At 44.1% G+C, this 23,939-nt stretch overlaps 1 protein-coding gene across 6 annotated transcripts in view; it reads left to right on the top strand.

Moving 5' to 3' along the window:
• Window positions 1–3,313: 3,313 nt before the first annotated feature.
• Window positions 3,314–23,939, top strand: part of NRP1 (neuropilin 1) — a 146,731-nt gene continuing 126,105 nt past the window's right edge. For 4 of the 6 annotated variants that reach the window (XM_069547377.1, XM_069547380.1, XM_069547381.1 and 1 more), the window contains exons 1-2: window positions 4,468–5,454; window positions 8,817–8,991. In XM_069547377.1, the coding sequence (XP_069403478.1) occupies window positions 5,382–5,454; window positions 8,817–8,991 (248 nt within the window). In that variant the 5' untranslated portion in view covers window positions 4,468–5,381. Of the gene's footprint in view, window positions 4,334–4,467; window positions 5,455–8,816; window positions 8,992–23,939 lie in introns of those variants that run through there. The other 2 variants (XM_069547378.1, XM_069547379.1) reach the window with 2 other exon arrangements.

Genomic DNA, 23,939 nt, shown 5'->3' on the forward strand with positions numbered 1-23,939 from the left:
TTCAACATCCATTTATGGTATATAAACACTCAACAAATTGGGTAGAGAGGGTACATACCTCAATATAACAAAGCCGTATATCACAAATCTAGCGTTAAGATCATACTTAACAGGGAAAAGCTGAAAGATTTTCCTGTAGGATCAGGAACAAGACGAGGATGCCCACCCTTTTCACTTTTATTCAACATATTGCAAGGCCTAGTCAGAACAATTAGGCAAGGAAAAATAAATAAATAAAAGACATCCAAACAGAAGTAAAACTGTCTCTATCTGAAGATGATATGATAGAAAACCCTAAGGACTCCATCAAAACACTGTTCAGTTCAGTTCAGTCATGTCTGATTCTTTGTGACCCCATGGACTGCAGCACGCCAGGCCTCCCTGTCCATCACCAACTCCCAGAGTTTACTCAAACTCGTCCATTGAGTTGGTGATGCCATCCAACCATCTCATCCTCTGTTGTCCCCTTCTCCTCCTGCCTTCAATCTTTCCCAGCATCAGGGTCTTTTCAAATGAGACAGTTCTTCGCATCAGGTCGCCAAAATATTGGAGTTTCAGATTCAGAATTAAGTTGTAAACTACAAAATCAATACATAGAAATCTGTCGTGTTTGTGTACACTAGTAATAAATATCAGAAAGAGAAATTAAGAAAATAATTCCATTTACAACTGCATCATTCTCATGTAAATAGCTGGAGCCATCTACTAAAATACAAAATGAAATAATATTCTGTTAGGATAAATTCTATAGTTCTTAACTGTGAGATGTTTTTTGGAGGGTTCTTCTGACCTTTGGTTGATAGTTTTTAAATTATTTTTTACTAATTTTCAAAATTCTCTAGAATTATTTTTGACCTTTAGTTGATAGTTTTAATTTAGGTTTTACTAATTTTTTTAATTCTTCAGAATTTTAGTTCACTATGATAAACTTTTAAGAGATAGCTTTCCCTTATTTGATGTTCAAATAATGCTTTATAGATTGTTCTACTTAGAAGTAGTTCTTTTCAAATGTTGACTGTGTTCTCTCTAATGATGTCTTAATTGATTTGATGAGTATTTCTATGGATTATTATTATTTAATTTTTATGATGAAAAGTAATCAGTGAAGGCAGAATAATCTAAGATTATCTTTTCAGACAAAAAATAGTTTTCAAATTCTAGCCCTAACATTTGACACCAAAAAATGCTTTGAATCTACTCACATGATTCAAACTTTAGCATTGTCTTCCTGCATTTGTACACACTGTATTACAGACACTTTATATTGTAACTCTGTTTTAAAACTTTGATAGTAGTCTTTTCTTCAATATTTGAAGAATTTTCAAGGTTTTTAAAAGGCCCAAAATGAAGGAACAGAAGGGAAACGTTCATTAGTTTATTTTCCTCTTTCCTCTGTTAATCCAAATGGAGACAGCTCTACATGAGGTCCAAAAGGGCATCCCTTGAATGACAGAGTCATTTAACAACCATGCCATTTTTAATGTAATTATTTTAAATAGTGGGCACTTAATCTAAGTTTCAATTTTTAAGCTTTTCTATTTTATGTCTTTCATTCTTACATTTCAAATGTAGGTTAGCTCCTACTAAAACTATGTTTTGTGGTTGCTTTTCTGAGATAAGCTGATGTGTATGCTTTAAAAAAACTTGACTAGACTTTGTGTACCTATGTACTAAGTACCTTCAGGCATGTGTGACCCTATGGACTGTAGCCCTCCAGGCTCCTCTGTCCATGGGGTTCTCCAAGCAAGAATACTGGCGTGGGTTGCCATGCCCTCCTGCAGCAACTTGATGTGATGCAGTTCTGAAATACCAATCTGCATTTGCACCAACCTAGAAATTTTGAGGACATTAGTAGCTCAAATGGCCTTCTGGGAGCAATGGATCTCACCTACTTATGACAAATTGATGAGCGCTTGATGAAAGAAACCATACATTTACCACCCAGTCTATTCTTAAATGATGGACCTCTGTTCCATTCTGGCTCAGGAGGCAGAAGTGAAGGGTTTTCTTCTTGCAGTAACCCCTTCATGGGAGTTCCTGAAGCTGGGTGTTGTCCATCCAGGGCCTCTGCCTTGCACTCAGGGAGTGTGGTGGTGGATCTTCCCTTCAGTCGAATCGGATCCTACATAGCCTGAGGACTTGTGATGTCTGAAAGAGGGATGTGTGTTCTCGAGACAAAATAGAATCAGCCTAGGAATACTGCCAAATTCTTCCTATCACTTACCTCTGTAAAGGTCGGTCTGTCTCCTTACAGAGGGAAGAGCAGAAATCTAAAACTGACCTTCTTTGACACTTAGTGGATTCCACCAGCAGAAGAAAGACGTTGTTAGCAAGGACAATTTGCTCCGTACTTGCCCACTAGCAGCCAGTTATCAATCAGTGCGGTAGGGTTCCCATTACCCAGAACTGCATGTGGAAACTCCGGAGTTAGAGAAAAGTCTCAGATCAGAAAAATCAGAGGCAGAACTTAAATATGATATTTCCCCCAGAGTACCTACTGCGTGTCTTATTAGTTGGTTGGAGAAAGGCTGGCAAAATGCTCAGCTGCTGAGCAAGAAAGGCGTTTTCTGCGTGCCGACCCTTCCCCGGGAAAGGCGGGTGGGAGGAAGGGGGCGAGGTGGCGGGGCGGGGGCAGTGCCTCTTGGAGCGCAGGATCTGGTGGCTTTGTTAGCTTGGTGGGTTCAGACTGGGAAATGCACACTCAGCAGGGAAAAGGGAAGAGAGATTGGCGGCAGTTTTCTAAAAACAACACGGCTCAAGTCTCTGCGAGTGTCCCCTCGCTCACCCCGCGGAGGCACAGACTGGTCAACCCGGTCCCGGGAGCGCGCGGGGCCGCGCGGGTCCCACTAGGAAGGAGGCGGGCAGCCGTGACTCTGGGACGCCCCGGCGCTGCGCCGCGCGGTTCGACTTCTCTGTCAACCTGCCAGTTTCGAGAGGCGCCTCTCCCTCCGAACCTCGGGCTGAGGTCGCCCGGGGTTACCCCAAATCTGACGATGCCGCTCGCCCCAAGCAGCCGGGGATTGCCACTGCCGGGGGTGCGCCTGGGACTGAGCGCAAAGCGGGGAGGAGGCGTCGCGCGCCCGCGGTAGCCAAAGCGCCCGGGCTTCCCTCTGCGGCGATGGCTCCCCGGGGTCTGCGCGGGCGCGCCTGGCGCCCGGTCTCACCCCGCCACTGCCTCTTCCGCCCCGCCCAGGCGTTTGACTCTCGGCCTCACAGTGCCACCTTTCCACCCAGAGTCCGGGGTGGGATAGCGGGGAAGTAGGAAACCAGCTAGGGCGAATAAGCGCTCGGGCCCGGGCGGCGGGGGAGGTGGGGAGTGGGGGGATGACGACTCGTGCGCCCAGGAGGCCGGTCTCCAGCTTGGAGGCGGGGACTCCCCCGGCGCGGGCCCGCAAGCCCGAGGTGCAGCTTTGCACGGCGCGCGGGGATCGTCTGTACCCCAGCCGGGGCGCGCCACCGCGTCCAGCCGCCACCCGCTAGAGCGGAGCCCTCACCCGGGCCCGCGCGCGCTGGGCCGCCTTTCTCGCGTCCCGCCCCTAGTTCTTCCGCCAAAACCTTTGACCAGAGTCTTCCTGCCAACATTCCTAAATCTCTTTTGCCAGCTCTTTGCGCCAGGTAGGACTAAGGCTCTGCTTTCGGGTGTGTGCAGAAACGCCGTTCCCAGAAGGCGGCTGACCTTTTCACCTTCCCCACGAACTCCTTCGGAGGGGGCCCTGGGCATTTACCTTCTCAAGGGCCTGATCCGTAGCCAAAACCTGTTTGGTCCCTGAAATGTCCTTGCTATTCCTATCTGCAGAGGCTTTCTGCAGCACTTCCCGGAAAACCCTTCGGGGACCGAACTGGGGGGCATCCAGAGCCCACTGAGGACGCGCTGCAGTGGGAGGCGGGGGTGGGCCGGCGTGACAACGGCCTGTCGCCGGAGCGGGCGCAGTGAGAGCCCGGCCAAGAGCAACACCCCGCCCCCGCCACTGTTCCTGCTCCCCGGTGATGCACAGGAGCCCCGACCGCTGGACCCCTCATTTCCAAACCCCGAGCACCTGGGCTCCGAATAAGCCGGCTGGGTGGGGTCGGGCGACGACTGCCCCCTAGCTGGAAGGCTCACCACCTTCCACCCTTCGGCGTCCCCTCTGGCCGGGAGAAGAGGACACCAGATCTTCGGCAACAATGGAGCCCGCGGCGCGCGGCAGACACCCGGGCTCGCCAGGCGCCCAGCCGCGCGCCCCGATACGGGGCAGGCAGGCCGGGCGGGGCTGCAGCACAGCCTAGTCTGCGTGAGTCTACTGACTCGGCTCTGCGTGGCAGCGATTACTGCCGACTCTCGCCCGGCTCCGGGGTGCGTCCCCAACCCCAGCCCCTTTCCTCGGCCCCTTCGGGCCTGATCCGCAACGTCCAGGGGCGCCCTGCTGCTCCTGCCCCAGGTCACGACCCCAGGTCACGTCTCGGGCGCCTCCCGAGGGTTTCGGAGTTGGGAGAAGCAGCCGCCACCTCCCGGGCGCGCTGCCTGTCTCCGGCGGCCGACCCCCCAAAATCTTAGCGGAACTGCCCGCTCTCCCCCGGGGGCCCGAGCGAGCATGCCGAGATGGGCTAGCCCGACCCTGGCGCTGCCACCGACCTCGACGCCCGGTACCCCCGCAAACACATCCGGCACCCGGCCCTGGGCACGGAGTCCCGGCGCCTCCCTGCCGGGGAAGATCCCAGCAGGGCTTGTGGGAGAGACGGACAGACGGACAGGGAACGTTCAGGGAGAGAAACTTGTTCCTCCCCGTCTCTTGTCAGGCAATCGCTGGCGAGCCTGTTCGGGGAGAGGGGCGGGGGGAAGCGAGGGAAGGGCTCCAGAAGGGGAGGGGAGGAGGCAGTGGGGGAGGCGGGGGTGCAGTTGGTGAAACTCCTCCGTCTCCCGCTCATCTTTTCATTGCTTGCTCCTCTTCGCGCAGACACCCCGACCTCCCTTGGGCGCCAGCTCCCCGGATCCAACGGGTCCAGAATCAAGCCGGATTTTTTTTTTTTTTTTCTTTCTGGAAATTGGCGTTGGTGTGTGTTTCTCTACGTCCCTCCTCCCCCTCCCACACCCCCCACTTTTTTTTTTTTTTTTTTTGAGACATGGCCCGGGCAGCGGCTCCTGGAAGAGGAACAAGTGTGGGAAAAGAGAGAGGAAACCGGAGCTAAATGACAGGATGCAGGCGACTTGAGACACAAAAAGAGGAGCGTTTCTCTCGGATCAAGGCATTGCCTCAACGCTTTTCTTTCTCCAAAACGGTCTGAGGATTTTACAGCTCCGGGAGGAGTGAAAGCGCTCCGGATCGTGGAGATCGCCCCGGTGCTCTGTTTTCCCCGCACGTTCGGTTCTCCCGCGTTCGCCCCGGAGACCCGGCGAAGGGAGGATGGAGAAGGGGCTGCAGCTCCTGTGCGCCGCGCTAGCCCTGGTCCTCGGCGCGGCCGGCGCTTTTCGCAACGGTAAGTGACAGGCGGAGGCGCGCGGCCGCGGGGGTGAACCCGGTTCCCGGCTGCCCGCTCCGAGCTGCCGGGACCCACCGGGGAGAGCCGCCTCCCGGTGAAGGAAACTTTTAGCCAGACGGAGAAATAAAGAACTAAGATTAGTCGTTGTAGGTAGGGCAGGGAGATTTCACGTCCTCTGACTCCCTCCTGAAGTTGGTTGTTTGGCCATGGGGTTTTTCCCACCTCTGCTACAAGGCTGAGCGCCCTACCTTCCCAGATCAGCGCACCAATTATCTTAATAATGTTTCCTCCCCAAGGCAATTAGAGGAGACTCCCTTTCAAAAATATGATGGCTGTTGAAAGTTAATGAACACTTTACCGGGAGCACTTCCTGATTCTCCGACAGCTCCCCCGAACTGATTCCTCTGGTGGGTGCCCGCAGGAGATAGCGGTTTGCGGGTGGGTGTTAGTCCCTCCTCCGCTTTTTCAAACCAGCCCTGCTCCGTCTGGAGTATGAATGAAAGTTATATCGTGTCAATAAAGGAATCTGATACACACGCTGTAAGGCACCAGGATATGTGAAAATCCCCTAACCTAGTTGCAGCTTCCACTTAGCTTTTAAAACCACTCAGTGTTAAGTAAATGAAAGACCGTGCTGGGTTAGAAGCAGTATCCTGTAACGTAAATAATGTGTTTTAAAATGGGATCTGGTTGTAGGCATGTTCAACTTACACTGTAAAGTAGGTGGAAGCAAGGGGGCGGGTGACATTATCTTTACAGTAAGTCTTCAGCAATTATTATTAACTAATTATCAAATATTTACTTTAGCCTGGCTTAGATTTCAATCAGAGTAATTAAGAGAGCCCATCCGCTACTTACCGGTGGTATATTGTTTTAATAAGAGACCACAAGTGGAGGGGTTCATACCGAGAGGAATTTAAATCACATCTTTATGATGGGCGTTAATCTCTCTAATATGCTTTTTAGAGGTTTCCTGATTGAAGCAATAGATTTCCCGAGCAGCTACCAAGCAGTGTTCTAAAAGATATGCTTGGAAGCAAAACACATACAATTGTGAATGTAGAGTTCAATTTATTAATGAACCTCAGATGATGGCATCCTTCTCTAGTCTGGCAGGGAATGAAATAACACTCACCTCCAATTGAAAGAGCTCCAGTGGTTAGACTTTAGAAATTACAGTAACAACATCTGCTTCCACGGTGGCGGGTGTTCATAGGATGGATTTGAAATCCAATGCCAATAGCTTTCAGACTTTAGGCTGTGAACTCCATATGTATGTCTGTGTGTGTGTGTGCATATGTGTGTGTGTATATACATACATGAGAGATACACATACTTCCCAGTTTTCTTAGCAGAAATCTGGGGAATGCTGAGACCCTAAGCTGCAGTCAGTGACTTGACTGGTTAAACCTATGTTGCTATACTTAACAGTGACCAAAGCCAGTTAATGCCTCTAGCTCAGCAGACCTTTCCCAGCCATGTCCACCTCCTTGGAGTACCAGTGTCTGCTAAATTAATTCATTAACCTTATTTAGGACTAATGGTCCAGAATCATTAGAAACTGCTCGTTCTTAATCAAGTGTTAGAGAGATTTAACAGAGCCAGGGAGTCTAGGAGTCCGCATTATCTTATTACACTGTCACTTTCTCAGAAGTCACAGATTAAAGAGCTCTGGTGTGGTACTGAGTCCACCTAAATGTCTTCTGAAGTGACTCTGTCGAGTGGCTACAAGCAGTGCTGTTTTATTTCACTCCTTAACAGATGCCAGACACTGCCATGATGTTTGTACAGAGCTGGAGGAGACTTAATGAGATGGGGTTGCTTTCCAAGTTTTCTGCACATTTAAAATAATGCAAGAGCCTCTGCAGAATAACATAACAGAGTCCAGTATGATCATTAGCTGAGATTCTGAACTCCAGTTACAACACCATTTCTTCTTGGCAAACCTTAAGCTTCTAAAAGCTAAGGCAGAGGAAACCCTTATAAGGCTACCCCCGCCCCCCAACAGTCTAAGAAACAAAGTCAGAAACATCTAGCAACTGAGAAAAACAAAGTAATTTATATTGTCTTCTCTTTTAATTTATGGGAAATGATTTCTGTAATGCATGTAGCTTTATGCATTTTTGATGTGCACTTCATCTTTCATTTCCATTTGACCTGGTTTTCCTGTAATAAAATTCTGTAGATTTATAAATTCATGCTGAGAGCAAAGAATGCCATTCTTTTTCCACAGGGAATCTATTAGATGCAATATTAAAATCTATATATACCATTACTGAAAATTTGTGATTGATAGGCTTATATGTTTCACTGCTTTCATACCTGTTCCTCTTACATAGCTTATGCACCGAATTTTTATTGCTCAAAATTAAGCATCAATAAATGTGGCAGCCTTTCAGGCTGAGACTCTCTAATATGAAATCCATCATAAAAAGTGACAGTGAGGGTCCATACTGGACAATAAAGCTGCCCAAAGACTGGTTTCTTTGGCTCTCAGTGAATCACTTCAGGTTTGGGTTTTATTGTTTTGTTTTTTTTTAAGGAAGGTCAAAAGTAGCTAGCTCACCTTTTCTAAAATGTAAGGGTGTAGATCACCATCTGTGATACCCAGACCTCCATGTGGGGGAGTTTTTTCCAACATGTAGGTAATTAGAATTAATCTGTGTAGCTATTTATTTTTCTTTCTGCCCAGTTACTTTGATCTGGTCTCCAAAACTGAGCAACTTTCCTAGGAGCAGTAGAGCTGAATTATTTCTGCTTCAGCACATCTACTTTGTTCCCTGATGCTCTGGATCTCAAAGACCAGAGATAACTCAAAATCACTTAGATTTACAGGCAGATAAGACAACAACAAAAAGGGTTTGGCTTTAAGCCAGTTGAAGTCCTGGATGACAATGCTCACTGATCAATGACACAGACCAGGCTTATCATCAAACAGCAACACAAGGGGTGGAATAGCATCTTTTAGTCGCCTTCACTTAGAACTTGCTACTTAATGTGATTACACTTCTGGGGGTATAATTAAGTCTAGCAGAAGCTCCCTGGGGACCATGTTAACATCCATTGAGGACTTAATGTTTTTAATGCTGGAAGACCTTTTTCTTGGGAGGGAACTTTGTGGGAGGTGGGGATGGAGACCTTTCAGCTCTAAGTCCTCCTGAACCAACTTCCTGAGATCAAAGAGCCTTCTTTGGAGGCATGTTGCTATCAGCGCCACCTGAAGGACCTGCAGGCACCTCTTGGAGCTCCCCTTAAAAACTTATGGAATGTTTAATAACCTGTCATTGATGTGTAAAACTAGAATACCTAACTGGTTGTACAGGGAACCATCTAGTACTAAAATGTTAATTTTATTGCAGATAAGTGTGGCGATACTATAAAAATTGAAAGCCCCGGGTACCTTACATCTCCTGGTTATCCTCACTCTTATCACCCAAGTGAAAAATGTGAATGGCTGATTCAGGCTCCGGACCCATACCAGAGAATTATGATTAACTTCAACCCTCACTTCGATTTGGAAGACAGAGACTGCAAGTAAGTGAAAATGTTTGAACAGGGCACCACAGCACCATCTAGTGGGCACGGGTGTTATGGGGGGGGAAGTCTGTGAACTGTCTAAGATGTAAATGGATCCAGGAGGAATTCCGATCTAGGCCAGATCGTGTGTCAATGGTATGGAAATTAAATTATGTTAAGTGATTTCTGAGTTCCCTAAACCAGGGAGATTATATTTAAATGTGTAATCTCTCATAGTCTTTTTCTTGTTAGCACTTTTGGTTGGGGAACTTGTGTTGAGAAAAGTGTATTTAGGTTTCTTTTTTTCCTGGAAAGGCAAAGAATTAGAAACCCAGCCTCTTGCTTTTTATTAAATATTGTGAGTCTCCAACATCAGTGCAGTGCATTGGCAGATGGTGAGGTTGGTTTTTTTTTTTTTAACAAATCTGGGGCATATTTTGTGATTGAAGAACTGTGTTTATCTTACTGAGTTTGACATCACCAAAGCAAATTGTCATTGGGGGAAAAAAAACAAGGCATATAGGGTAAGTCTAATGAAGGACTTTTATAGTAGATTAATGATCACAAGTCTCTTATGAAAAATGCTAAAAAAATTGTTAATTCACAATAATATAATGTTTGTTCATATGCTTTAGCCTTCCTATCTCTTTCAGTGGTTAAGTTACTAATAATCAATTTATGCCAGGTTTCATTATTATAAAAACATTATCAGAGAAACAGAATAAATTATAAGTCCTCACTTTGTATGAAAGAATTGTGTGTAAGTTTTGCTTTCCACAGTTGGAAAGTATGTTTTAACAATGCAGGCAGCAGTCCACTTGGGTCCAAATTTGCTTTTCTCACTGGATATCCAGCAGACAACCTGGCTCTGTCTTGTCCACCTCACCCAGTTCTACCATGCTGTGTATTCTCCAGAGACCTGAGCCTGAATATCAACCTCTAATGACGTTTAGACATTTTAATCTCACTTCTAAAGTGTTTCTCAAGGACTGATAGGTTTTTCCAAGTTTTAAAATGAGTCTGCTTGATATAACTATATACAGTATAGGTTACTATTTCCACTGGATAACATTATTATGCAGGCAGATTCATTATTTAAAATATTTTCTTTATAAACACATAATAACCTTTGTAGAGAAGAACAGAATAGTATGAAAATATTCCCACCTGACGGAAGTCCTCCAGAACCTGTTGGATTCTGAGGGTAGACTAGTTTTTCATGGCCAGGGAAATGACATCATCTGGTTAATTCAGCATCTGGTGCCTGGAGAATTAGCATGCATTCGTGTGCTGTTGATCAATTTCCAAATAATCAGCAGACACTACAGTAAAATTATGCCGATTTCGATTTAATCTTTGTTCTGTGATTCAGAAGTGCTTCAGGGCATTATATTGACTTTTTAATCTTGTGTGAAAGCTGCCATTAATAAAGTGTTCCAGTAACTTCTTGGAAACGGGAAATTCATTGTCTCTTTTTTTAAGCCAATATTCTGTATGGTGGTTTTTACAATGTCCATTGCTGAGACAACCTGAAAATTTATTTTCCATTTCATTTATTTTGTTTTGTGTTATATTTTTGCATCTTGACAATACTTAAACTGCTAGAGGGGGCTTTCCTGGTGGTTTAGTATTAAAGAATCCATCTGCCAATATAGGAGACTTGAGTTTGATCCCTGGGTTGGGATGATCCCCTGGAGAAGGAAACGGTAACCCACTCCAGTATTCTTGGCCTGGGAAATCCCATAGACAGAGTAGCCTGGTGGGCTATAGTCTATGGTGTCGCAAAAGAATTGGAAGTGACTTAGTGAGTAAGCAACAACAAGGAGCTGCTATAGGAGATATTTTTAAGAAACTCTGGTAAAACATACTCAAGTAATAGCATTATTCCTCAAAATAAGGTGCTATTAGATTCCAGGAAACTCATGTTTGCTGATTTCTGATCTGAGAGTCTGGACCATGTATGTGTGTCATATAATAAAGAATTCAGAATATTTGAAGTTGTGTGCTGGTCAATGTTAGCAACTGGATTTGAGGAGGGGATGGGTCAAGTCTGGATCTGTGGTATTTGCCAATTTCTGTAGTGAAAATTTTCTGTCCACGGCCGATTTCAAACCACCCAGCGTGTCACTATGCACAGATTTACAGAGATGTGCACGTTTGATTCTCATGAGTTGGTGTGAGCTGGCTCCAACACCCAACTGCACAGGAATGTAAGGAGGGGAAGCCAGTTGCATGAATTAATGTATGGAAAGTGTTGATAAGCATCCGGCACATGTGTACATGCTAAGTCGCTTCAGTCATACCTGACTGTGTGACCCCATGGACTATAGCCCACCAGGCTCCTCTGTCCGTGGGATTCTCCAGGCAGGAACACTGCCATGCTCTCCTCCAGGGGAATCTTCCCCTCTAGGGAATCTGGCACATAGCAGACCTTAAATAATTATCTGCCATATCATGATGTGAGGTCGAGCATGGTGGGAGCAGGGGGCAGCTTTTTTGTTAGTTTTGACTTTTAAAGATAATAAGAAAAGGGGATAACTATAACTCAGAGTAAAGGACCATTTAAATGATATCAGCAAGAAACTGGCCAATAAGACTGTTTCTGTAATTATGATGGTGAGTTTTGTGTTTTAATGCTTCAGAGTAAGGTGGTTTCTTAATTGTAGTAAGTGAGGATTTGTTCTCTGTGAAGAAGCCATCTCCTGACCAGTCTTGAAGGCTGATGTATTTAGCCTGCTGTAGTCAGTGGAGATTATGGTCCTGGAGAATACATCTGTGCCCTGTTTTCAAGTGTTGCTGCCTGACATTTTATCAACAGAAGTTCCCAAAATGATACAGGAAGACCAACTTAGGACATTTGCTGTCACTATCTTCCCTGACCGGTCCACATGACTCCTGGTTATTATTGAAGTTTGCAGTTCAAAATTCAACAAATGTGGCACAATTCTTTTCTCCTTTGGTAAAGATTGTGAGAAGAGTCCACAGCTTTAAAATCTATAGGGGATTATAATTCTCTAGAGGAATGGAAAGCACCAGAAACTCCTGTCAGAAGAAATTAATAGACTTCCAAAGTTTATGTGGGATGTGCAAAAATATAGATTTGGGGGTTTTGATGGATTGTGGGCTTGTTTTATTTATAGTAAATGACAGAGTTTTGGTGGACTGTGGAATTCTTTTGTTTATAATAAGCGACTTCCAAAAATGTAATTGAGATGACACACCATGTTCAGAGAACTGGTAAGCTCTTAGTGATCGTGTCTGTTAAGAACAAGTTGTTTGTATTATGTGAGTTGCTTAACATCTTTCCCTGTTTCAGCTGTATCTAACACGAGGCAGGAGGACTTGCTGTACCATATTCTCGTAAGATAAAATAGAGTAGTGGATATGAAAGCCCTTTGAAAAGTGAAACTTTCAGTTTAGAAACTCCCCTCAGAAGCAGTTATTATATTATCAGGGTATCTTTAAGAACTTGGTGATTATTAGAACATTCAGATTTAGGAAGCTAGGCAAACTAAATATACTGATCTATTAGTGGGATTTTCTGCATATAATACACTCTGCATCTCCCTTGAAACTGTCAGTATGTGAATAGTCAACTTTCACAATGGGAAAGAAAGCTCAAGAAATCAATTCCTTCACACGGCCGCTTGTAGCAAAAACATCCTGGAGACCCAAGTAGACAGTTGTTTCTTACAGAGTAGGGATAAATAAATAATTAAATAGACAAGTTCTGGTAGGAAAAATATTTTTATTTTGTTTTTTATTTTTTGGTTTTCTTCCTCTCATAATTTTAACCACGCAGTGAAATGTACACAGCTTTTCTTGTGAAGAATGCCAAGTCTGGCCCAGTACATAATTAACTTATGCTAACTTTGCAAAAAGGTTTTTTTTACAGTGGATATCAAGGGGGGATAGTTCCTTTAGGAAAATGTCCAAGTTGTGTTTGGTAGCTTTAAAAATCAACCATCTGTGTGTAGGCCACCCCTGAATCAGGTTTCATTGCAAATAAGCATCAAAAATATAATATCGGAACTTCCTGAATGCTTTCACTGAACAAGGTGTGGTATCAGTCCATCCATGGAGCCAGAGAGCATCTCTCTTGGGGCTAACCTTGTGCTAGGATTTCTAGGTAAATAGACTGCCTGGTTTTACTGTAATGTTGATACTGGAGGAGGCTAGAGAATATTCTGAGTGGAGAAGATGACGTTGAGGGGAAAAGAGGAATCCGATTTCTCTCTTTTGCACCAGCAAACTCCTCCATGCTTGTGAAGTGTCAAAGTGGAGCTAAAAGCAGAGAAGAAAGAAAAAGCCACCTGCTGAGTGTTTGTCAGAAAGCAGTGTTCACTGTGCACTGAAAATGGAGTTCAATATTCACATTGAGCTGGTTGGGTCTTACTCCACTGGGGTTTCCTTCAGTGGTAAAGCGGACATCTTGACTCTCATAAAACTTTATATCTGCATAATAAACAAGAATGTCATTGATACAGTAGTTAGAATTTATGGCGTTTTTCCGGTTTCCCAGCAATGCAAACTATCAGCATGATAATTTATAATGGTTTGTGACAAATACTGCTGAGCAAAGAAGTGTGTGGTTACATTCAGATCAGATGTCGTCATCTGGGGAGCAATAAAAATTTCACAGACATTGGGTTAAAAACATTAAGAAAATGAATGCGAAGCTCCAGAAAGAGAGCCTGAAAAAGTGGCGGTGATGGGCGAGAAGTGAGGTCTTCTGAGTGACAAGTTCCTGACTTCGCTGCCTGATTTGTCAGGGTTGTTTTGTAGGGTTGCATCAAGACACCAGACTAATTACCCACAGAAGCTTTTCTATCTACAATTTAGATTTGTAGTCTCTCTCTTCTGTAGTCAAGAATTCAGTGTCTTTTTCTTAATTCAACACAGTCAAAGGAAGATTTCAGTCTAGTAACGTCATATGAAATTTAGACACAATAGACCTTAATTAAATAGTGATAATATTCAAGTTTGGGGATTTGTTGGAATAAATCACACATTGTATCTCTGACACTGCTTTTAAAATTTCCTAAGTTGTTATAAACTTTGAAACACCATTTATTTTCATAGAATATAAACTCACTGAAGGAAAATTAATCTGCCCTTAGTTCCTTAAATCTGATTATTCCTGAAAATGCAATTATACAATGGTTACTTTGTCATTTATAGGGAACTCTAAGTTCCATTTTTGGTTTCCCTAAGTAATATTTTTTGCTTGATATTTGGTTGGTTTGGCATAGATTTTTGTATTACTTTTCGTTTTAGAATTGCATTAAAGTATTATTTATCCTGATTAGGGAGGTTTTTTTGTATCTGAGGCATGGGTGTTCTCCCTAGTCCTAGTCTTGGGTTTTTGAGCATCACTTAGACCAAATCAAACAAAGACCTTATTTTTATGGAAAACAGTGGGTATTTTCTGCCAAAGTACTTCTCTTTTTTTCTATGTGAAATATGAAAGGCTATTAAATTATAATCTCTATCTAGAAAAATATAGAAAGTAACATTTGATGCAATTTTACAACAGGAGCATATTCATATAAACCGAATCAGAGCAAACATTTCCCAGCTTCTTAGTAAGAGGCCACCTTCTGTCCACGTTCAGTCTCTGACCTTTGGCCTCAAAGGCTACTGCTGTCCTGACTTGTGTGATTCCATTTTTATAAATTTCAAAATCAGACAAAACTCAACAATAGTCTTGAAGTCTGTATGTACCATCCTTTGAAAATAGTCATATTCTTTGGAATGGGGATAGAAAAAAAATGTGTACTGTTCTAATCAGAAAGTACAATTGAAGCATTTTTCTTATATTTTTTAATGACAATTGTAAAAATATATTTATTGCTTTACTATGGTTATGTTAAAAGAAGCACAAAACTGTTGGTCTGGAGCCTGATTTTTATGCAAGGGAAATTCAGAATGATCTTTCTTTGCTTTATTTTCTCTCATCTTTTCATTGTTGATTTTGGTCTCAAGTAACTTCCCAATATGGGCAATATGAGAGGCACCACCACCAAACTAAATTCAATTAAAATACTATCGAGTGGGTAAAAATGAACTCTTCTCAGAACAGTGGAGGTCAGTGTTGCTGCTACCACCTGCCGCATCCTTGTTTGCTGCACAGGCAGGTAATTATCTACTTTCTGCCTTTTGATTTCTTTCTCCATTAGCACTGATTTAATTTGAACAGAACCCCAAGTGTTTAATAAAATTAATTTCCTTTATTATTTCTTCCTATGAGCAATCACATTGTATCATAATGAATTTTGAGTATTACTAGGTTTTCCGGGGGCAGGGGGCATTTCTGTAATTTGAAAAAAGCAACCTTTATGAGAAGCTAAAAGAGAAGATTAGCTGAAATCTTATCCAATTGAATCAACATGTGCATGGCATTTCCAACCAGATCTTACTTTGGGGAGGAGGCACTTCAGAATCGATCCAAGGGAGACATATGCCTTCAACCAGCATTCGTATTCTCAGCTCCTTCCCTTCCAGCGTAAAACTTGATACTTGCATGCATGCTGACATCCTCCGGCAGAAGCACACACACAAACATACGAGTGTGTGTGCTTGTGAGGAAGGCTATAAAATGAACTTAACTAATGGCCATTGTAGGATTCATCAAGGCTGATCATTAAGCCTAAAGAAAAATAAGAGACAAGATTAGTGTTCAGATCAGGTTCCAAATGCGTCTTAATTGGCTGTTTGTAATCAATCCTGATTGTAGGAGTCAGTCAGTTGGCAGAACATAGCACCTCCAAAGAACATTTTTCCTGCTTTTCTGTGGTTAATTGAACTGTGTCCAGTATCCCAGGTCAGTTAGGATGATAAGAGGTCGAGGTAACTCTCAGACTGGCTGTGAAGCACGCCAAACACATTATGATGGCTTATGGTTGAAATCATCTAGTATTTACAGATAGCTTAGAAAATGAACTGCTTTCATTCAGAATTCTACTCAATTTTGCAGTGGCACAGAGAGAGAGAGAGAGAGAGAGGAAAAAAAAAAAAGAAAGAAAACTGGCTTCTGGCCATTCCATTGCTTCTAAAATAGTTTTTCTCCTCATCAAGCCCAGGTCTGTATTGTACACATCTTGTATCATATTTATGTGCAACATGTTTTTTTCTCCTTTAATTTAAATAATCAGTAGAGTGTTTACAAAGGGGTCATCATGTTCTTGTTGTTGGGTCTTCTGTGGCTGCCATAAGCTTTCTAAACACCCTAGGCTTCATCTCACTCAATCTTTTTTTAAGACTTTTTTTTTTTATGTGTACCATTTTTTAAGTCTTTATTGAATTTGTTACAATATCATTTCTGTTTTGGTGTTTTGTCCAGGAGGCATGAGGGATCTTAGCTCCCCTACCAGGGGTCAAACCCACACCCCGTCCATTGGAAGGTAAAGTCTTAACTGTTGGATCACAAAGGAAGTCCCTGTCTCAATCTTTGCGTGCCCGTTTTGCAGATGATAGTACTGGCACTTAGAGAAGTTAGATAAACTGAGCCCAAATGCTCAGCTGCTGCCCCAAACACCTTTCCATCTTTGTGATCAAAGGGGCTTGGGATATACTTTTAGAATGAGAAAATTCATATGAAAATTACTAGATTACTTTTTACTTAGCTGCCATTTTCTTCCATGAAACACCCGAAAGTTTAAATACAAACCAGTTAATTCTGAAGAAGGACTTAATTTTTAAACTCTTACTTCAGATTTAGTGAAGCCTTGTGCACAGAAACTTCCAACCAGTTGATGATCTTTCCACTGAGTCAAAACTTGTCTTAACTTAGCAATAAAATTCGCAGTGGAGTGGGGAAGGGGAATATCTAAATTCTGGGTCCTTTGGTTGATGGAATTCAAAAACACAAAACACACGTAAATATAACATTTATTTGAAGCCTAGAAACCAGGCAGTACAGAGTTTCCATTTATACAATTGATTCAAGGGACATAGGATATACCAGCTGTATACTAGCTCCTTATAAGCCCAGGAGGAAGAAGACTGGGTTCTCTTCCAAACTCCCCTCATTTGCTTCATCTCAGGCGAATAGTGGGAAAGTTTTGCTTTTCCAAAGCTTCCCTGTTGTCAGATGTCAATGCTTGTGTTGGCCACAGTGATACTGGAAGGGTTAAAGAGAGAATGTTTGCTCAAGGCCCTGGGTTCCTCTGAGAAACAGACGAGTGTGATTTGAGAAGAAACAGACGCTCCGGAGTATTTTGTTTTTATCTGTTCAGATAGTTGTACAAGCAGCCGGCCAGGTTGGAGGCGATGGCTTGTTGCTTCTGTGATAGATTGACGTGTCATGGAGAGCTCGACCTGTCCCATCTGAAAGAGGATGCTAAATGTCCCTCCATTCAAGCTCTTATATTTCTTTAGAACAGCCAGAGCAGGCAAAGGCAAGTCAGTGCAGTCTCGATTCTAACTCCCCATCTGACGCTCCAGCCACTAGGTGCTGTGAGCTGGTCAGCTATTGTGTATGATACCCTTGGTCAGTGAAATGGCACGGTAAAACCTAAGATGTAGTCAGAATGTTAGTCTTGGCCAAAAAGCTTTGAAAAATTAGAAGTACCAAATTTAAAGACAAAAGAACACACTCTTGACTCAAAGAAAATGAAGGACTCGGAACCCCAGAAAAACTTGGTGGCACTAGATTGACTTGGTCTGATTCAGGATCATGTTGTTTTTTAGGTGTAGTGACACTTACAAGGGGTAGCCCATAATTTGATTTTTCAGTGAAGGTTGTTGACACAACGCTAAGGGAAGTGGGGGGTGGGGTTAGCACTGATTAGAATTTTCCTTTTGTTTCCCCCAAGGAAAAAATTCTGCGTTTTCCTTACTTTTTATTCCAGTGCCAATTTCTTTGTCCCTGGCTAGGGTCACTGCTGAGTAACCATTAGGCTATATTGGGTCAGTCCTGCAAGACACCTCGTCGTCTCCCTCTGTAGCTGTGTTAGCGTCATACCTTGTGTGTGTTAGTTCATTAACATGAGCTGGGGATTTCTGATTGTCAGGGGATCATGTTAGCAGCTCCCTATGAAAAAGTGTTCTGGTGAAAATTAGAGACATGGGTTATAATTGCCCCTCTGCCATGCATTCCCATCTGTGAGACAGGACACAGGTCCTATGGGCCGGGTTGCAGTCTATTAATGGCTTGGTTATACTGCCATTAATACGATGGTTTTGACAGTGTTAATCACCATGGCTCAGGAAGACAGAACGACATCATTGTCTGTGTGGACCTAGACACAGCTTCAGCTAATCTTTTCCCTTCTCTTTCTGAAGAAAACAAAATGCTTTCCTTCCTCTACCAAACTCAGTAACACAGCATGAATGAGATAATGTAGGTGGAAATATCTTAGGAATACAAGAGAGATATGTTAAATAAAGCCTAGGTATTACTCTAACGGGAAGTGCATCCGCAGGTTTTGTTCCTTAAAATAAGTTCAGACTGTAAACAATAAAGTCTGCATCCTTGGGAGGAGACACTTATAAATATTTCAAGAGCACGGCACATCTCCACAATAGAGATGATATCTCACGCTCAGCGTGTATTCAGCCAACAAGAATTTCTGAATGTTCTTACAGTGAGTTGGCTGGTTAAATGTGTCATAATTGCAGTCTTCTAAAAATCTACCCTACTATGGATAAAATAGATAATAAGGACCTACTGTATAGCACAGGGTACTCTTCCCAATACTCTGTACTGATCTATTGTGGAAAAAAAATTTTTTAAGAGTAGATATACATACATGTATAAATGATCACTTTGCTGTACAGCAGAAACTTAGAACATTTTATATCAACTGTACTCCAATAACATTTTTAAAAAAATTAAAAGTGAAAATAAAAATCTAGGTGGGTTTCTAGGGAGTTCAAGGAAGATGCGCATTGTCACAAACTAGATAAAAGCTTTCATAGCCTTGAAAAAGTCATTATTTGCCCAGGTGTGCCATTGGAAAACTGATAAACATTGGGTTGGCCAAAACATTCATTTTGGGGTTTTCCCATAAGCTGTTACTCAAATGAACTTTTTAGCGACCCCAGTATATTCAATACAATCCAATGAGAGAGAGATCAGCCTTTCCTTTAAGACAAGAGCCAATGTCATGGTGATTATTACAACAGGGCTGTCCCCTCTTCCCAGTCAGAGAAAACAAATAGTGCCCATATGGTTGGGTCCAAGAGTAGGGAACTACATGGATTTTGTATTATACATTCATACAGAAAAGCAGCAGGGAAAATCATGCTGTAAAATTGATGGTCCCTCCCACCATCCCCACTTTCCCTTGGTTTCTAGCAGCCTCCGCCTTTTGCATCTTGCCGTCTCTCCCCACCATGTCGAATTAGAACAGATTTCTCAAAAGTGAGGGAGTTCTCGGTAGCCTGGAGAAAAAGCCCAGCCACAGGAAGGCGCTTAGGATAGCGGCTTAGAAGAGATGACTCTGTTGGTCTCTTCTGCCGACTCCGCCCACAAGAATGCTCCTATGTGATAAAATGACGTCTGCAGCCTCTCTGGGTCCCCCAGCCCTGTTTTCCTTTGAAATGACCACAGCTGTGTTTGGCTGGGAGTCCAACAGAAGGGCTTTGCTTCCCTTCTTGTGGGATCATGTAGACCACCCGGGTCCAATAGATTCTGTAGGACTTTCTACTCATGAATAAAAGAAACACTTCTTGAACTTGTTACCCCTCAAACCAAACTTTCGCCTCTCATTCCTATGACTGCCAAGGGCTTTGAATGTGGTGTCTACACCCCAGAACTCCACTTTCTCCTTAAACCCTTTCTAGCCTAATTCCTCTCCCCTCCATTTGAGTGAATTTTTTGCTCAAATCTTAGATCCCAGTGACTAGTCTCATGCCGCAAACCACTGGCCTTTTCTCGGTTCAGATTTCTTCACCCTTTGCACAACAGGATCCAGAGCCTTGGAGCTTTCCTCTCTCCTGAGTCTCATGGCCCTGCGCCATCTGGTTTCATCGCCACTTCTCTGGCCTCTTCCCGTTGTGGCTAGTTTCTCTTTATCCTCCAACATTTGAATACAGGCCTTTGCCAAGGTTTGGACTTGACCCTGAATATCTTCTCCCCAAGTTGCCTTTCTGAGCCACCCAGCTCAGATTATACCAAGATTTCTGTCCACCTCGATTTGGCCTAAAGTATTATGTGTGTGTGCTGTGTGCTCATTTGTGTCCGATTCTTTTTGAGACCATGAACTGTAGCCCACTAGACTCCTCTGTCCATGTAATTTTCCAGGCAAGAATACTGGAGTGGGTTGCCATTTCCTACTCCAGGGGAACTTCCCGACCCAGGGATAGAACCTGCATCTTCTGTGATTCCTGCCTTGGCAAGCGGATTCTTTACCATTGTACCACCTGGGAAGCCCCCAAGCATTGGACTTAGACTTTCAAACTGTTTCTGGGTGATGCTGATTGCCTGGACTGTTGCCCCAAATGAACCATCAAAGTGGACCCCTTCCCTGAGGAATAACTCTTTGCTACCTTTTCCTGCTTATGCACCCTTGAGACTCTGGGACATCTCCTAATTTCTAGTTGTCCCTCAAATCAGTTTAAAGCCTCTGAATCACATATCTGCAATATCCACCACATCTGTCTTTTCTGTTGTGTTCCTCTGGTTAGCTCTCAAATCCTAACGCTGGCTAACCTCTACCTGGTGCCAATGGGTTAGCCTCAGGAGTGGGCTTCCCTTCTTCTCCCCCTCTGTTTAGAAACATCAAGAGTTTCCCATTCTCTTCTTGTTTCATCCGTGCTTCTCAGCCTTGAATTGAGAGGTCAATTGAACTAGAAATGAGACCCAGTCCCTTTCAACCACTCCTCGGGCCTTTCTCCTCTGGTTCCCTTTTACCTTCCACCCAAGTGGCCACCTTGGAGTACTTCAGACTCACCCCTGCCTTCCTACCCCAGGCATTTTCATGGGCTGCCTCCTTCCCAGATGGGCAAGGGGTTAATGCCCTACACAGCCTCCATCTCCCCGTCAATATGTGGCTCATCCTCTGGCTCCATCACAGTGAGGCTTCCTTCTGAAAGCTGCTTCTGATTAAACATGGTCTCTTTCTCTGTCCTTGACACTCCCAAGAGCTATGTCTATGCATCATTCATGTTCCTTCCAATTTCTATATTTAGTCATAATCATTGGTATTCAGCTTCCCTGGTAGCTTAGTCGGTAAACAATCTGCCTGCAGGGCAGGAGACTTACGTCCGATCCAGAGGTTCAATCCCCTGGAGAAGGGAATGGCAACCCACTCCAGTATTCTTGCCTGGAGAATCCCATGGACAGAGGAGCCTGGTGGGCTGCAGTCCATGGGGTCTCAAAGAGTCAGGCATGACTGAGCAACTAACACCTCATTGGTATTCTGCTACTATTCACTCGGCTAGTTTGGAAGATGTTCCAGAGGGGAGACTGAGAGTGGTTCCCAGACCTGGCAGCACCTCGCATGGTGCTTTGCCTGTAGCAGCTGCTCAATTAATATTTGCCGAATTGAATTGGCCGATGGACGTCCTTCTCCGTGTGTTCACCTAGCGCTGAAGAACTGAGTCAGCTGCCTAGGAAAAGCTCGAACTTAATCAGATATATGCACACGTAACACTTTTCCTTGAGACAGTAAACCCTTTATTTTCCGGGGTAGTGGTATCAAGCTTACATTTTTTCCTCTAAAAACCACTACTTTGAAAAGCCTAGAATGTAAAGCTTTAGCTACATCTCAAAAAATATGCAGAGGTACGGCTTGACCGGAAGCCCTTCTTTCTGTCTCACAGCCATCTCTACCATCTGCTTTAGAATTAGAGGCATCCAGCGTCTGAACCTTGCAGGCATAGTCCAGATTGCTAGTGTGTTCTGACATCCCCACAACTCTTGGAATGTTGTGTCATAACTGTGTAAACTTTGTCTATTGTATATTCATATCTGGGCTCACATCCAAACCACCTTTACATAAATCTCACACAAATAATTTAAAGCCTTCTTTCATTCCAGCTGGCAACCCCAATAAATGCACATGCTAACTTCACAGCAGGCTTGCTGGGGGACATGTAGAACTTGAACTCCTCCATGAGGGAGGGCAGCATGGGATGCGTCCCGTGCAGAGTAGTGTAGATATGTTTGTCCACGGCACCAGGTAAAAAGCAAGCGCTGTGCCTTTGAGCAGCCACGTAAAGATGTGATCCTAGAGAGAAGACAGACCGAGGCAGCCCGAGGTGTTTCCTGAAGCAGACAGGGAGGGGTTTTAGCAGCTCCCCTGGCTCTCAGCATAACAGTGCTTCCTGAGCGTTTCTTAAAGCTGTGTGTCACCACGAGTGAGTGTCAGAGGGAAGGGGCAGAGAAGCAGCAGGGGCACGAACACCCCTAGGACAGCAAACCCGCCTGCCAGCATGGCTGCTTTCACATCCCTTCTGGCTCCTGATGCCCTGAACTTCCATGAGTTCTCTTGGGATGTTTCTGGATGTTTCTGTTACATCTCTGGTCAGGAAAGTCATAGCACCCCCTCACTCTCACATCTCCAGTTCCTCTGCCTCCAGAGAACAGAATTTCCAGGGCTGGGTGGGGGAATGATGAGGTGGGGCCGAGGAAGAAGGGCCAGCTGATCATGCCCTCCGCTTGTTCTCTTTTGGGCCCGTCCGTCCTGTGTTATCACGCTCACAGTTCCCTATGATGACTCACTTGGTGGGTGGGATGTCCTCTGCATGTGGTACCTCTGGGAACCCACAGTGATCCTGAGTTCTAGAAGTGACAGCCTCCAAGTACCTGTGGGCTGGTGTGTTTCATCTTTCTGCACCCACAGTTCCTCATCTGTGAGGTGGGAAGGGTGGGCCTTGGGCTCTGAGCTCTTATTGCCTCCAACATAAGGTTGGCCCAAAAGTTCGTCGGCTTCCCCATAAACTGTCATAGGAATAATAGGCCCACCCGATATAACAGGACTCAGCTTGTGCAGGAGAATTCTGGTGCCGCAAGAGTCAATTCCAGAGGTTTTTTTCTGACTGCTCAGCCTGGCCCCAATCCCTGAGTCTTTCTTTGGCTTTTGACACAAGCCCCCACTGCCCCCCAACATCTTTCTTCTTTCTTAGATCCGCTGCTACTGCTAAGTCACTTCAGTCGTGTCAGACTCTGTGTGACCCCGTAGATGGCAGCCCACCAGGTTCCCCCATCCCTGGGATTCTCCAGGCAAGAACACTGGAGTGGGTTGCCATTTCCTTCTCCAGTGCATGAAAGTGAAAGGGAAGTCACTCAGTCGTGTTCGACTCTTCGCGACCCCATGGACTGCAGCCCACCAGGCTCCTCTGTCCATGGGATTTTCCAGGCAAGAGTACTGGAGTGGGGTGCCATTGCTTTCTCCGTTCTTAGATCTAAGCTACCCCAGCTCAGCCCAGACCCTCCTTGCCTTTTACAGCACAGCCTCTGCCTATTCTTTTTTTCCCTCCCAGACATGGACTTTATGTCTGTTTTCTACGCCCAAATTGTATCTGGCATTTAAAACTCTACTTTTGCAACATGTATTCCACGGAATCATTCACTTTTTCATCTAGACTATAATTTTACCTGTTGACAGGCCTATTTTAGCGAATGAGTTATTTTTTACTTTTTTTCTTTAAAGATTTTTTTTTGATGTGGACGATTTTTAATGTCTTTATTGAATTTGTTACAGTATTGTTTTTGTTTTATGCTTTGTTTTTTTCGCCACAAGGCATGTGGGATCTTAGCTTCCTGACTAGGGATCGAACCCTCACCCCCTACATTGGAAGGCAAAGTCTTAACCACTGGACTACTTCCCCAAGGAAGTCCCACGAATAAGTTATTAAAAAGAACTAGGAATGTGGTCTCCGAAATATTCACGTATTGTTCTGCCATTGCTGAATATAACATTTGCAGGCTGTGGAAATTCTGTGTAGGAATGAGTTGTTTGTTTTTGAAACTAGATGAGCCACAGGCCAAGTTCGAAGTGTAATTTAACTGCAGGTGA

The sequence above is a fragment of the Ovis canadensis genome, chromosome 13 (genome assembly GCF_042477335.2).
Source record: "Ovis canadensis isolate MfBH-ARS-UI-01 breed Bighorn chromosome 13, ARS-UI_OviCan_v2, whole genome shotgun sequence".
NCBI classification, from domain to species: Eukaryota; Metazoa; Chordata; class Mammalia; order Artiodactyla; family Bovidae; genus Ovis; species Ovis canadensis.